General features: G+C 45.7%; 1 protein-coding gene across 4 annotated transcripts in view; it reads left to right on the plus strand.

The window, feature by feature from the left end:
* Window positions 1-13943, plus strand: part of DLGAP5 (DLG associated protein 5) — a 53897-nt gene that overhangs the window by 13225 nt on the left and 26729 nt on the right. For 3 of the 4 annotated variants that reach the window (XM_026654157.2, XM_026654156.2, XM_026654155.2), the window contains exons 6-7: window positions 4-102; window positions 1214-1290. In XM_026654157.2, coding sequence (XP_026509942.1) covers window positions 4-102; window positions 1214-1290 — 176 coding nt within the window. The remainder of the gene's footprint in view (window positions 1-3; window positions 103-1213; window positions 1291-13943) is intronic. The other variant, XM_026654158.2, reaches the window with a different exon arrangement.

Here is a 13943-nt window from a genome sequence, read left to right on the forward strand (position 1 = left end):
CAGTGGTGATGCAACCTGAAGTCCCTACAGCCTCAAATGTAAGAATCACCAGAGCAACCTCTACTCTGACCAAACAGATGTCAAAGCCAGCTACCACTATGAGTAAGTGAAGCAGTAAGACTCCTATATTTTTGTTATTCATAGAAAAACTATTTCAGCTTGTACAGCTAAGACTTAGTGTTCAGAGGTGGCACAGAAAACTTAGTATCAAACTGACAGAAAGGAAGGGTCTAAATGTGGAAATCAGTAATTTCTCTTATGAAAGAAGGTCTTGTAACTGCAGCCTCCATTTCAATGTTTAACTCAATATGCAAAAGTCGACAGAGTCGGGGGAAAATACAGCAATATGGAAGTTTTTATACCTTATGTTAATTAAAGGCTGGCACACTTGTGCTTTTTCTTATCTGGCTTAATGTCATACTAGTTGGTTGTATAACCATTAAAAGATTTAGGTTATAAATTATCTCTGTCTAGTAACAGAAATCAAAAAAAATACATTGTCTGATGTTGGGGTTGCTCTTCATCTGTGTTTGTACATTGCCCAGAACAGTGGGACCCCAACCTTCGGGGCTCTGAGAGAGAAATGTTTAATAATGTTATCCCTTCTTGTTCTCAAGATAGCTGTCAGAATGTAACACTTTCTTTCACGCTGCCCATTACGCATGGAATGTACCCCCGAATTAAACAGGCCACTACCACTGTTGTGATCATATGGATGACTAACATTAAGTAATCATGCATGACTTTAATCCTAGTATGTCCATTTGGCAAGAGGAAAGTAGATCAAATTCTGGACTCAAAACTATTTGACAATGTCACTTCAATCTTTAAGGAAATATTGCAGTGTTTACTTTTAGTGTTCTGTCGTTTTATCTGGGGGAAGCTGGAGTAGTATAATTCTTTAGATATTTCAGTATTAGCCCTATAAGGAGCTAAAAATCATTTCAAAGACTAACAGCTTGTGTTTTGGAGGGGGGGAAAAATCTGATATCAGTTCTTGGTAGCATGGCTCTCATCATGCTGCTAAATCCTAGAGCATCTTTTTGTATAAACTGTACAACTTTTCTTTAACTACTCCCTATCTGTAACTATTGTGATATGCCTTATTTTTTACTTGTTTGTGTTTTCATGGTCATATAATAATTTGAAACCTTCTGATGAAAGATGCTGTATAAATAAGCTATCTGTTTTAATTGGCATGGAATCTGTTCAGCCTTAGGTAACCAACAACAAAAAAAGACAGCAAGTAGAGGAAAACAGCAAAAAGAGGTCGAAGCTGAGAATGTAGAGGTATGTTACTTGATATTTTAAATATGAAAACTGAACAAAGGGTATTAACAGATTCAGGACTGTCTACAAGAAGCAACTGTACTATATAGGCACTGTAGCTAAAATAGTGACCACTGCTTTGACTCATGTCTTCATTGGTCTGCTTGCAACTTGCAGGTTAACTTATAACTACTGTTGCATTGTTTTTTTTTTTTAATTTTCATATTAATATATTAAGGCTTAACTCTTCACATTGTAAAGTTTCAGAACTTTTTGCTTACAACCAGACTTTAAATATTCGATGTGAGCAATATTAATCTAATTTTAGTATTCTTATTTAAAAGACCACTGCCCTTGCTACTTTGATCAGAAAATACTTTGTTACCATAAACATGGTGTTGATGAGATTGTATTTAAGTAGACATGGGAACTTTGTATGGAATAGGGTCTTTAGTTATTTCATGAGGAAAATACATACACTTCCAAAACAGTTTCTCAGAATTGGCATATGTAGTTTATAGCAATGTACAGATTAAGTTTGGCTTTATGCTTTTATAGAAGAGCGCATGCACCCTTACATGAGCTTTATTTGCACGTCAGTAGTTTTTTAGGCAAGTTGGGTTGCATGCAAAAATCCTAGACTTGTGCACGCACATCCAGGTATTATTGTGTGGCATTTGTGAACAAAACAGCATGTACACTTTTAAAAATAAATGGGCCTAATTTTTTGTTATAGGCCAAGCCTATTAGGCTTTTTGGGAGGCTTAGTTAATATCTATTTGAGTGTCATACTGTTGTTTGGCTTTTAACTGGTACCTACAAGATCATACTTGATTGAGATAGAGTTTTAAACACAAATGTAGCTACAGAAATGGCATGTTCAAGTAGTTTTTGTGTGAACAAATGTACAGTGTAATCATGCTCTTTCAAAAACTCCTGGTATTCCAAAATGTTTTGGAGGAGTTGTCTGGTTCAGATACTTCTGTGCATTTTCAACACCTCTGGCCAAATCTTGCTTGCTTAACCATGTGTAACCACAGTGACTTAATTACTGATCATCAGCCCTAATTTAAATTAATATAGAGGCATTTATCTGGGATATGCAGATATTCACCTTCTATATGCACACATAAAACTTCATTTGCTGCGTCATAAGGAAACAGCATGCAGAGTACCTTGTTTCTTAACTACCACTTCAAAATTTAGCATAATACTCCATTCCTCACTGAAGACTGTACTGAGAGTTAAGTAAAACTGTCTTTGAACTGAGTGAACAAGTGTCTGAACAAGCTTTTCATGCTTATATAACTGAAAAGAATTTCAGCAGTTGCCAAAAATCATCTTCAGATTGAGTATCTCAAAAATATCTGTCAGCTTTCTGTGCCAAAAGTTTAACCCACTGAAAATGGGGTCTAGAATAAGCCATCCAACTATAACACACATTCTTTTTAGGGTGGTTGCAGATGTGTATTCCGCTCAGGTGTGCTGGAGAACTTTGCCTAGTGATACCTGTAGGGTCAGTACTCTAGCCTCTTAGCCCCTCCCTGGCTTATTTAAGGGTGGTGCCACCGAACTCCCCTCAGTTCCTTTTCACCACCTGCCACGAGAGTTGGAACATTCGATGTGGTAGTTTACCTCACTCTCTATTTTTGGGAGCCTTTATTGTATATAGTTTAGTTTAGTGGTACGCTTAGATTGAGTCAGTAGTTAGGATAGACAGACAGGGTATGTCTACACAGCAAAGAAAAACCCATGTCTCGCCCATGCCAGCTGGCTCTAATTCCCGGGGCTCAGGCTGCAGGGCTCTTTCATTGCTGGATAGACTTCTGGGCTCGGGCTGAAGCCCGAACTTTGGGACCCTCCCACCCCGCAGGGCTCTAGGGTTTTTCTTTGGTGTGTAGACATACCCATAGTTTGACGAAGTTTAACCCTTGGGTTAGTCATGTGGGTTGGCTGTCCCCACTAGTGACCCCCACACGCAGTGTTTGTTGTGTCTGGGAAAAGGGCACATCTAAAGAAGGGTGTTCTGTCTGACAATCATTTAAAAAGAGAACACTGGTGACAAGCTATTTGCATCTGAAGTTCAGCACCTTCTAGAGCAGGCCATGAGTCCCCCCTTGGTACCAGGGACCTCCACAGACTGTCCAGCCCTGCACTCTCCTTCAGAGATGACATGGAATGTTGCTTCAAACACAAGGTCTAGTGCTTCACATAACAGAATGAGGGATTATTCCGAGGAAGAGGTCCAACAAGACAGACCGAGACCATTCCAGAACTCAGGGGTTTCTCTTAATCTTCTAAGAGGAGTGCTGGCTGGCACTATAATTCCTCCAGTATGCAGGATGGAGCTGGGCTGTCTCACCGCTTCCCAGTACTGCGACGAGATGAGTTGGACACTGTGCCAACTCCAGTATTGGCCATGACATCTGTTGAGTCCGATACTGATGTCAGGGTTGGCACTGACTGTACGCCATTAGCATATAAGGCAGTGTTAGACTTGCTCTGCCTTTCCTAGCCTGATTCCCCAATAATTCAAGAGCATTCGGCAGCCAGGGATGCTGCTTCTGCTGTGCCCTCTGCGCCATGTGGTCTGATTGCAGAGATGTCTTGTTCGTCAGCACTGTATTCTACTCTGCTTAAGACTCAGAATTCAGAGTTGCAGTCAACATCCTTTTTCTTAGCATCTGCACCAGTAGGCTGCTTGCTTTCTTCAGCACCGACTATGCCTTTGCTGCTGACCTCATCTTTGGGATTGGTACCTGTGATGGGTTCTTCCCTGCCCCTGGCGCCCCTCCCCCCCCGGGGTGCCGCCTGGAACTGGGGTACCACTGAGCCTGCCTGACTCACCAGCCTGGGCTCCTTTTTCACCCGTAAGGGTTTGACAAGCTGCAGACACACTCCCGGTCTCTCTTTCACCAGCACACAGGTAGGGACATATCCAGCTGCAACTACACACTGCATGGGAAGTCTCAGCTAAGGCACCTCCTAGTTCCTAAGGTATGCACCCCCCCCTTTGGAGGGTAAACCCAAAATGATACTGTCTTGCTGTACAGTTCCCAGTGCAGCGCATAAGCTTATAAAATTCCTCAATGTGGAGAGAGATAGAGCTTTCTGACACAAGTTATAATTTCCACACACCAGTTTTAGGCAGACCAAAAACAAGTTTATTAACTACAAAAGATATCTTTTATGTGATTATAAGTGATAGCAAACAGCTCAAAGCAAACTGAGCTTAACACACTAGATAGGTAGGATATGAATTACCAAATTCTCACCCTGAGTGATAAACGGGCTGATAGATTCTTAAGGTACAAGCTGCCTTGGCTTTCCCAGGTTTTTATACACAAGCTAGCAATCCCGTAGCCGGGGACCATCACTTCCCCCCTGTTCAGTTTTTATTCCTCAGGTGTTTCCAGGTGTGGTGTTGTAGGGAGAGTAAGGTACCATCATGATATTATCACCCTTTTATATCGTCTCACTTGCTGGAAAGCTCTTTTGCTGTGACCTGGGTCAAACAGCACTACACTATGGGAACGATCTCTGAGAGGTTTCTATTGTACACAGTTCCTGGGGTAATCCTTGTGCTTGTGTGCATTTCCTCAATAAGCCATTAATATTGTTTGGCCTCTTTACTGTTGTATCCAAAAGGCCGCTTGTGGGTGTTTTCAACCTCACAACATATTTCAGTAACACATACATAACCAAACTTCAAAACTTTACATACAATAGCACATACAATCCAACGAGATATTAATGTCTAGCAGATCAAGACTTTTAGAATGATACCTCACAAGGCATATTTTGTACAAAACATATCCTAATTTACAGGACAGTGGTGAATATTGGGGTGCCAAGGTGTCACAGTACCTCCCTCGTTTGCTTCAGTATTGTGTGGAATTGTGATGCCTCTTTTGGTACTGGAGGCACCAACTGCTAATTCATCCTTGGTACTGATGCCATCTCCATATTGGTTTTTGGATGAGGTAGGTAATTTGCTTGCCTCTTTGGGGATGGCTCCTCCTCTACCAGTGGACAACTTGCTGGTCTTGTCGAGACAGAGTTTAGGGACATCTTCCACTTCTCCCTCGCCTTTGAAGCACTGTTTTCGGAAATCCTCATGACCATCCTCAAATCACTGTTGGTATAGAGATTGGCACCATTCTCGCAGTAGGGATGGGGCCCCTGCCCTAGTATCTACTGGTCACCAATGTCTTATCCCTATTCCCAGTTGCCTCCTTGGAATCCTTAGTACAGTCCTTGGTCTGCCAAATCGCATACTTTGATGCAGTCCAAGGCAAGGTTGCTGATTCTGGCTGCAGTTTCTCATCGTGAGCTATCTCTATTACATGCACAGTCTGAGTTCATTCCTCCTGAGCTGGTCCAGATTGATTCTCTCATACCAGAGCTTCTATTGGCCCTGCACTCTTCCTCACCTGTGCCTGAGATTTGTAAGGATCTCCTGAGGTGTATGGCTTCTGCCTTGGGCATTCAGGCTGAGTTCATGCAGGAGAAGACACATAAGTTGCTGGATATTCTCCAGGTGTCAACTCCAGGGAGGGGGGCTCTCCAGGTAAACTAAGTCTTCTTGGAGTTTGCAAAGCCCTTGAGGAATACCCCAGCTTCATTACCACCTACAGCAAAGCATTTTGAGAAGCGCTATAACATTCTCATGGAGGGATTCAACTGCTTCTACTCCCATCCAGCCTCTAACTCCTTCATAGTAACAGCAGTAAATGACCGATCATGACAGGGGAGAGATGAATCCACCCCCAAGAACAAAGAATCTAAGAGGCTGGACTTGCCGGGGGTAGAGGGTAAGAAATGTACATGACTACCATTACAAATGTGCATTGTAAATCAGCAGGCATTGTTATCTATGGACTTGTCTTCACAAATAGCAGCACAGCTGCACTGTTGTGGCTGCTCCGCTGTCGCGCTTTAGTGAAGGTGCAGTTACTAGGCTGACAGGAGAGCTTCTGCTATCGGTGTAGTTAATCTGCCTCCCGGAGAGGCAATAGATATGTTGATGGGAGAAGCTCTCCCACTGACATAGCGCTGTCTACACTGGGTGCTAGGTTGAGATCACTGTCACTCGGGTGTGGATTTTTTACACCCAAGCGACATAGTTTACTTCTATATAGGTCTTTATGGTAGAACTGGCCTAAATATGACTTCATCAATTGAGACACTATCTCCAAATTCATGGATAACTTGCCAGAAACCTCCAGGAAAGAATTTAAGGTTTGTTGGAGAAGGCCATCTGGCGGCCAAAACTTCATTGCAGTCGGCCCTGGATGTGGCAGACGCCTCTTTTAGAATTACAGTAGAACCTCAGAGTTATGAACTGACCAGTCAACCTAGCACCTCATTTGGAATGGAAGTATGCAATCAGGCAGCAGCAGAGACCAAAAAAAAAGCATGTACAGTACTGTTAAATGTAACCTCCAAAAAATAAAATAAAGGGAAAACTTAAAAAAAAAATTGGCAAGGTAAGGAAGCTGTTTCTGTGCTTGTTTCATTTAAATTAAGATGATTAAAAGTAGCATTTGTCTTCTGCGTAGTAAAGTTTCAAAGCTGTATTAAGTCAATGTTCAGTTGTAAACTTTGAAAGAACCATAATGTTTTGTTCAGAGTTAAATATTTCAGAGTTATGAACAACCTCCATTCCCGAGGTATTTGTAACTGAGGTTCTACTGTATGGCATCAGCTGTGACTATGAGAAGGGTCTTGTGGTTGCAGAATTCTGGCATAGTTCCTGATGTTCAGCAGTGCATCGAGGACTTACCTTTCAATGGTCACATTTTGTTTTTGGAGAGAACTGACGAACTTTACATTTTGTTTAAGGACTCCTGGGCCACTTTGTTTCTTGAGGGTTTAAACCCCGGCCACAAGGAGGCATAATTTCGGAAGTCAGCAGCGACAGTATCGCTCACTGCCATTTTTCTGGCAGTCATCCTTCCCTGTTAAGCAGCAGGACTCCTCTAGGAAAGGGCATAGATTGCAGAGGAAGAAGCCTTCTGGGTCTAATTTTAGCTAGTGAGCCCAGCCCATTGTCCTCTGTCGAGTAAGCAGACATTTTGACTTTCAGATCCAGAACAGCATTCCATTTGTGACTTCTGTGCCCCATCTCTTCAGTTTGGGGACAGGCTGTCTTGCTTTTATGGTGCTTGGGATACAGTAACCCCTGACAAATGCGTCCTAAGCACCTTCAGATTATGCCATTCAGTTCCTCTGCATCTCTCCTACCCTATCCGTCCTCAAGAACCCCTCTTGCGAGCCACTGTTTCTTCAGCTGGTCTAAATTCTGTGTGCTTAGAGAGAGCTATAAAGAAGGTCCTGCTGAATCACTGGGGAAAGGGATTCTCTTCCCAATATTTCCTGGTCCCCAAACCCAAAGGAGGGATGAGGCCAATTCTCGATCTCCACAGTCTTAACAAATACATCAAATATGTGGGATTCTGTATGGTCACTCTAGCAATGATCCTTTTTTCATTAAATCACAACTGGTTTGCTGCCCCAGATCTTCAAATGCTTATTTCCACGTGGTGATTTTCTCAAGCCATAGAAAGTTTCTGAGACTTGTCATGGCAGTCAACATCAGTACGCTGTGCTTTCCCTTGGCCCGTCCTCAGCTCCTCATGTTTTTACCAAATGCATACCTCAGGTAGTGACTGCATACCTCAGGAAAAGAGCAATTCACATCTTCCCATATCTGAACAACTGATTAGTGAGGGTCAAGACAAGTCCTCTCGCATGTTCAGTTCACATTGTTACTCAGGGTTTTCAGAACCCAAAGCAGTGGTAACTTAACTGTTTCAATTCAAGCGATGTCAGGAATAAATCAATGGGAACACAGCGCTTCTGGCTGATGAAAATTGATAAAGTAAGCATGCTCTTATCTAAAACTACTATTTATTAGATGTAAGCACACAGAGACATAAACAATAGGTTTAGAACATCTCAAATAATTACCTAGAATCTGAGATGGTAGTGAGTAATTAGCAGCAGGTCAGCAGTAGCCACTAGCTTTCCTGCCGGGGAGTATGGCGTCAGGAAAAAGTCTCTCATGATAGCTTCAGAGAACTGTTCCAAAGTACACTCTATTGTCTTTTTATAACTAACCTTTACAAAACACATAGCTCATAGTAACCCCTACTGGGTCATCACCTCTCCTAACTTCAATAAACTACTTCTCAACAAAACATTCCTAACAGTCTTAGTCATAATAAGCTTCTATATCAAAGGCGCCCAAACTCGATGTCTCCATCCACTTATTTTCTTTCAATCTGTTTGTTGAGTCTTTTCTCCACTCCCATTGTGGTTAGCAGAAACTGCAAGCCTACAGCTAGTATTTGACCTTGCCTCCAGAAGCACGGCTTGTCCAAATTAATCCTTAACTGTGTGGTGGTCTATTTTATTAATTCATGGTGACTGAATGCACACAACATGGTTGCAATTAGCTTGATCAAATTCTGGGGTAACATTTCCCCTCAATTCCAAGGCAACAACACTGCACCTTTTCAATTATCTGGGTCTGATCTTAAATGCGGGGAGGTTGGACATTAATACTAACTCAAAAAATCAAGTTCATTGGGGCCCTCCTAGACTCCATAAGATCCAGGGCATTCCTACCAAATGAGCAATTCCAGGCAATTCGTCACCTATGTCTGTCTCTGCTTTCACACTTCTACCATCTAAGTGTGCCTAAAGTTGTTGGGTCAAATGGCTGCATGCACATACATGGTCCAGCATGCAAGATTTCACGTTCGTCCTCTTCAAATCTGGTGGAAGTTGGTCTATTGCCCAAATTGTCCGGTATTGGATGGGCTGGTCCAAGTGCATCCAGTGGTTCTGAACTCCCTTCAGTGGTGGACAGTTCAAAGTATACAAAGGTGTTCTCTTTGCTTGTGTTCTCCCCACGTCCCCTTAGATGGGATCATAGTTACAGATGCTTCCACAATAGGTTAGGCAGCACATCTGGGGGAATTGAAGATACAAGGTTTATGGACAGAGCAGGCAGCATCTCTTCATATCAACATTGTGGAGCTTCGGGCCATTTACAATGTATGCAAGGTATTTCAAGTGCAGATTGGGTCACAGCAATTCACATACTCACTAACAACATCACCACAATGTATTATGTGAACAAATGGAGGAAACCACTCCCATCAGCATTGTCAGGAGATGATAAAGTTCTGGCAGTTCTGAATCAGAGAACATCATTCCCACTGCTCCTCGTTTACCACAGGCCCAGTGTCACTCAGCCGATCGTCCTGCAGGAATTTCTCCCAGAATCACAAATGGTCTCTGAAGAGCAGTATACTGAGGTCCATATTCACAGAATGGGATATTCCTGCTATTGACCTGATTTTGACAGAGGACAAGAAGTGCAATCAAGTTTGCCCTCGAGCAGGTTTCAGTCCAGATTCCTTAGCCAATGCCTTTCATGTGAATTGGGGATCAGCATTGATGTATGCTTTCCCCCTGATCCCACTCATTCCTCAACTCATTCTCAAGCCAAGGATGGATCATGCCAGACTAATTCTTATAGCACCAGTTTGGCCAAGACAATGTTGGTTTTCCAACCTCCTCAGTCTTTGTCCACCCATTCCTCTTCCTTATTGACCCGAACTATTGACTCAGTTCCATGGTCAGATTTCACATCCAGCACTGAGCAGTCTGTCCCCAGCAGGAATACTAGTATGGCTAGATAAAGAGAGCTGTTCAACAGATTCTGCTTAGCAGTAGAAAGCCCTCTGCTAGGACCTATCTATTTGGAAAAGTGGAAACATTTTCCCATTTGGTGCCTATCCTGGGGGATTCAACTGATACAATCCTGCATTCAGGACAACCTGGAGTACCTGTTACATCTTCAGTCCTCTGGTCTGTATCTCAGTTTGTTGAGAGTCTGTGTGACTGTGATTTCAGCATTTCATCCTGAAGTCCAAGGACAATCAGTTTTCTTGAACTCCATAGTAGTCAGATTTCTGAAAGTGGTCACTTGTCTCTTTCTACCAGAGAAGGAAGTGAGACTTAATACTGTTAGCCTCCCTTATGGGTTCTCCCGTGGCAACTTGTTCTCTGTCTCTCCTAGGCAGAAAGACAGTGTTTCTTGCAGCCATAACTTCTGCAAGAAGAGTTAGTGAGCTGTAGGGCCCTGATGGCAGACCCTCTGTATACTCACTTGTTCAAGGACAAGATTGCCTTGAGACCTCATCCTAAGTTTTTAGTCTCAGGGGGTGTCACTATTTCATCTTAGCCAGAATGTTTACTTACCTATATTTTTTCCAAAATCTCATTCAAATGCTAATGAACAGTGTCTTCATTCCTTGGATGTGAGACAATGCTTGGCATTTACTTGGAAAGAACTAAGCCATTTTGTTTCCTTGTCTTTTTGTTTCCTTTGCGGATTGCAAAAGGGTCAGGTGCTCTCTCTGCTGGCAATTCCAAGGTGAATAACATCCCATGTTACAACGGCTTATTATGAGATATCTCAGACCCCGCCTCTGCAGAGATTGAGCCCATTTGACAAGGTCCCAAGTGACATCGATGGCATTTCTCAGTGACATTTTGATATTGAATATTTGCAGGGCTGCTACATGGTCTTTCATACATATTTTTAGCAAGCATTATGCTGTTACATCTGCATCCAGATCAGACATGAATTTTAGGAAGGCAGTCTTGCTGTTACTCTTTAAGGAGACTTCAAGCCCCACTTCTTTCTGATATTGCTTGTGAGTTACCTGAGTGGAATACATGTCTGCAACCACTCAAAAAAGAAGATTGTTACTTACCTGTACAGTAATTGTTGCTCTTTGAGATATGGGTGCAGACTTGTATTCCCCAATCCACCCTCTGTCCCCTCTGCCTCAGTCTCAATTCTTGTCGTTCGGTATGAAGGAAGTGACGGAGAGCAGGGCCACACTGCCCTTAAATAGCCTGGGGAGGGGCTAAGGGGCAACAGTCGCAAGCACCATCCCTTTGGGTACTGCTAGGCAAAGTTCTCTAGCTTTGATGCACTTGGCATGCACATACCTGAGTGGAATACACCTCTTCACCCACATCTTAAAGAACAGTTGCAGTACAGGTAAGTAACAGTCTTTCAGGACTCCAGTGCTATAATTAGGATGGAGGCCTTCATTTTGTCTATAGCTTGGCTAATGTGCCTAAGTATTGGCAGTACACTAACCCTGTAACATCACTAATATCTAAACACAATGGGGAAGTTGAGGATGAAATGTAAGCCTCTAATTTAAAAAAACAAGGTAATTCAGTTAAAGTAAATAACACTACTTCTTCGAGTGATTGTTCACGTCCATTACACATTAGGTGTGTGCGTCGCGTGCACGGACGTCGGAAACTTTTTCCCTCAGCGGCTCCCGTCGGGCCGGCAGGGGTCCCCGCCTCCCCCCGCCAGAGCGGCGCCCCGCTCTAGCGTATATATATCCCTGCGGGCCCGACCCTCCCTCAGTTCCTTCTTACCGTCCGTGACCGTTGGAACAACTCTTATCTCTCGCCTGAGTGTGTCCCTTAGCGTTAGTAGTATCAGTGTTAATGTTAGCAGTTATCAGTTCTTTAGTAGATAGTTAAGCTCCCTTTGTTTTAGGTGTTTGGTCAAATCCCAACACCGGCCCTGGGCGGCGGGGCATGCCGCACGCCCAAGGCATCAAGGCTTGTGCCACGTGCCGCAAGCCTATGCCGATTAGCGATCCCCACGACTCGTGTCTCCGTTGCCTGGGGGAATCGCACCAGAAAGAGTGCTGCAAGATCTGTAAGGCCTTCAAGCCCAGGACTAAGAAAGAGAGAGACTTTCGACTTAAGCAGCTACTCATGGAGGCTGCATTACAGCCCTCCACTTCGACGCATCCGGCCGCGGCACCGTCAGGCTCGGTGCGGAGTGCCCCGGCATTGATTCGTGATCCTGCACTGGTGGGGCACCCTAAGCCTACGGCACCAAAACAGCAGGACCGCCCCCGGCACCGGTCATCTTCGCCGACTAAATCGAAGGGCCAACTCAAGGCCCGAGGACGCTCCCCACATAAAAAGGTAGCACCCGTGAAGACCTCGAGTGCACCCAAGGGCATTGCTGCCCCAGGACAGATCCTGGTGCCAGTGGCTCTGGCGCCGAAAGGCCCGTTGAGCCCCGGGATTAGCGCATCGAGTGAGGAGGGAAGGGCTGGAGGAGCTTTTGGAACAGCCCTCCACGCCGGACACGTTTGAGGCAGCAAGGGACCTCCATCGAATTGTCCGCGGAGAGCCCCCTCCAGGCCCAAGACAAGCATCCGGAGCCGACACCGAGACTGCCATCCAGAGGCAAGCCGGCAATGGTGCGCCCATCAGGGTCACCATCTCGGCACCATTCACGGTGCCGATCCCGGTCGAGCTCCGCCTCGGTGGACTCCCGGCTACCCTCGGCGCAGAGAGCCTCACTGGCGTCTGGCCCTAGCAAGCGCCCGGCACCGGTCCAGCGTTCCCCAGCTCCTTATTCGAACAGGCACCAGGACGTGTCAGTCACGCGATCCCCGAGACTGACCACTAGCAGTCGTTTCCGGTCCCGAGGGCACCGGTACCGGTCCAGGTCGACAAGGCGCCGGTCCCGGTCACGGAAGCACCGCTCTCCGACCCCGGACCGGCACCGTCCCACAGCACCACCGTGGCCCTCAAGGTCACCGTCCATGGTTTCTGAGGCAGACTCGGGCCATTCCAGCAGATATTTCCACAGGGCACCAGCCAGCAGGGAACACCAAGCCGCTTGGCACCCACAGTGGGGCCCGCCAGGACAGTGGCCGTTCTGGACTCCGTGGGCCTACCACCAGCAAGGCCCCCTGTCCAGGGCCTCGAGATCCGGCCCCTCGGGACACCGGTCCCGCTCCCCGCAGGGGCGCCCCTCCTCTCACAAGGAGGCCACGGTCTCCAGACCACCGGAGCAAGAGAGAGCTGACATGGCACCGAGCCCGGTACCGTCTCAGGCCCGCTCAACTGGACAGACTCCAGAGGAGCTCCGAGCCGGTGAGGAGTTGCAGGAAGGGTTAGAGGAGGAAGCACAGAAGGCCTTAACCTCTTCCTCCTCGCCAGATGAAGCCGTGGCGGGCACGACAGTATCAGGCCCTCCCCCGATTGACCATCGGGCGCACCAGGAACTACTCCGCCGAGTAGCCCTCAATTTGGAGTTACAGGCAAAAGAGACGGTAGAGCAGGAGGATCCTATGGTGGACATCCTAAGCCTTGAAGGCCCCTCCAGAATTGCGCTTCCACTCATAAAAACGGTACAGTCTAATTATAAGACAGTATGGCAAACACCGGCTTCCAGTGCACCAACTGCGAAGGGCGTAGAGAGGAAGTACTTCGCCCCCTCCAAAGGGTTCGACTTCCTCTTTTGTCACCCGACACCCTGTTCGCTGGTCGTATCTGCGGTCAATGAACGAGAGTGACATGGCCAGCAAGCCCTGGCCCCCAAGGCCAAGGAGGCAAAGCGCTTGGACTTGTTTGGTAGAAAGGTCTACTCGTCCGGGGGCCTCCAGTTAAGGATCGCTAATCAGCAAGCGATTCTGAACAGGCACAATTTCAATTCTTGGGCATCAGTCTCCAAGTTTAAGGACTCCCTGCCCCAGGGTTCACAACCCGAGTTCGCAGCCATAGTGGACGAAGGGAAGGCGGTAGCCAAAACCTCTCTG

The sequence above is a fragment of the Terrapene carolina genome, unplaced genomic scaffold (assembly GCF_002925995.2).
Source record: "Terrapene carolina triunguis isolate 2854851 unplaced genomic scaffold, T_m_triunguis-2.0 Scaffold189, whole genome shotgun sequence".
NCBI lineage: Eukaryota > Metazoa > Chordata > Testudines > Emydidae > Terrapene > Terrapene triunguis.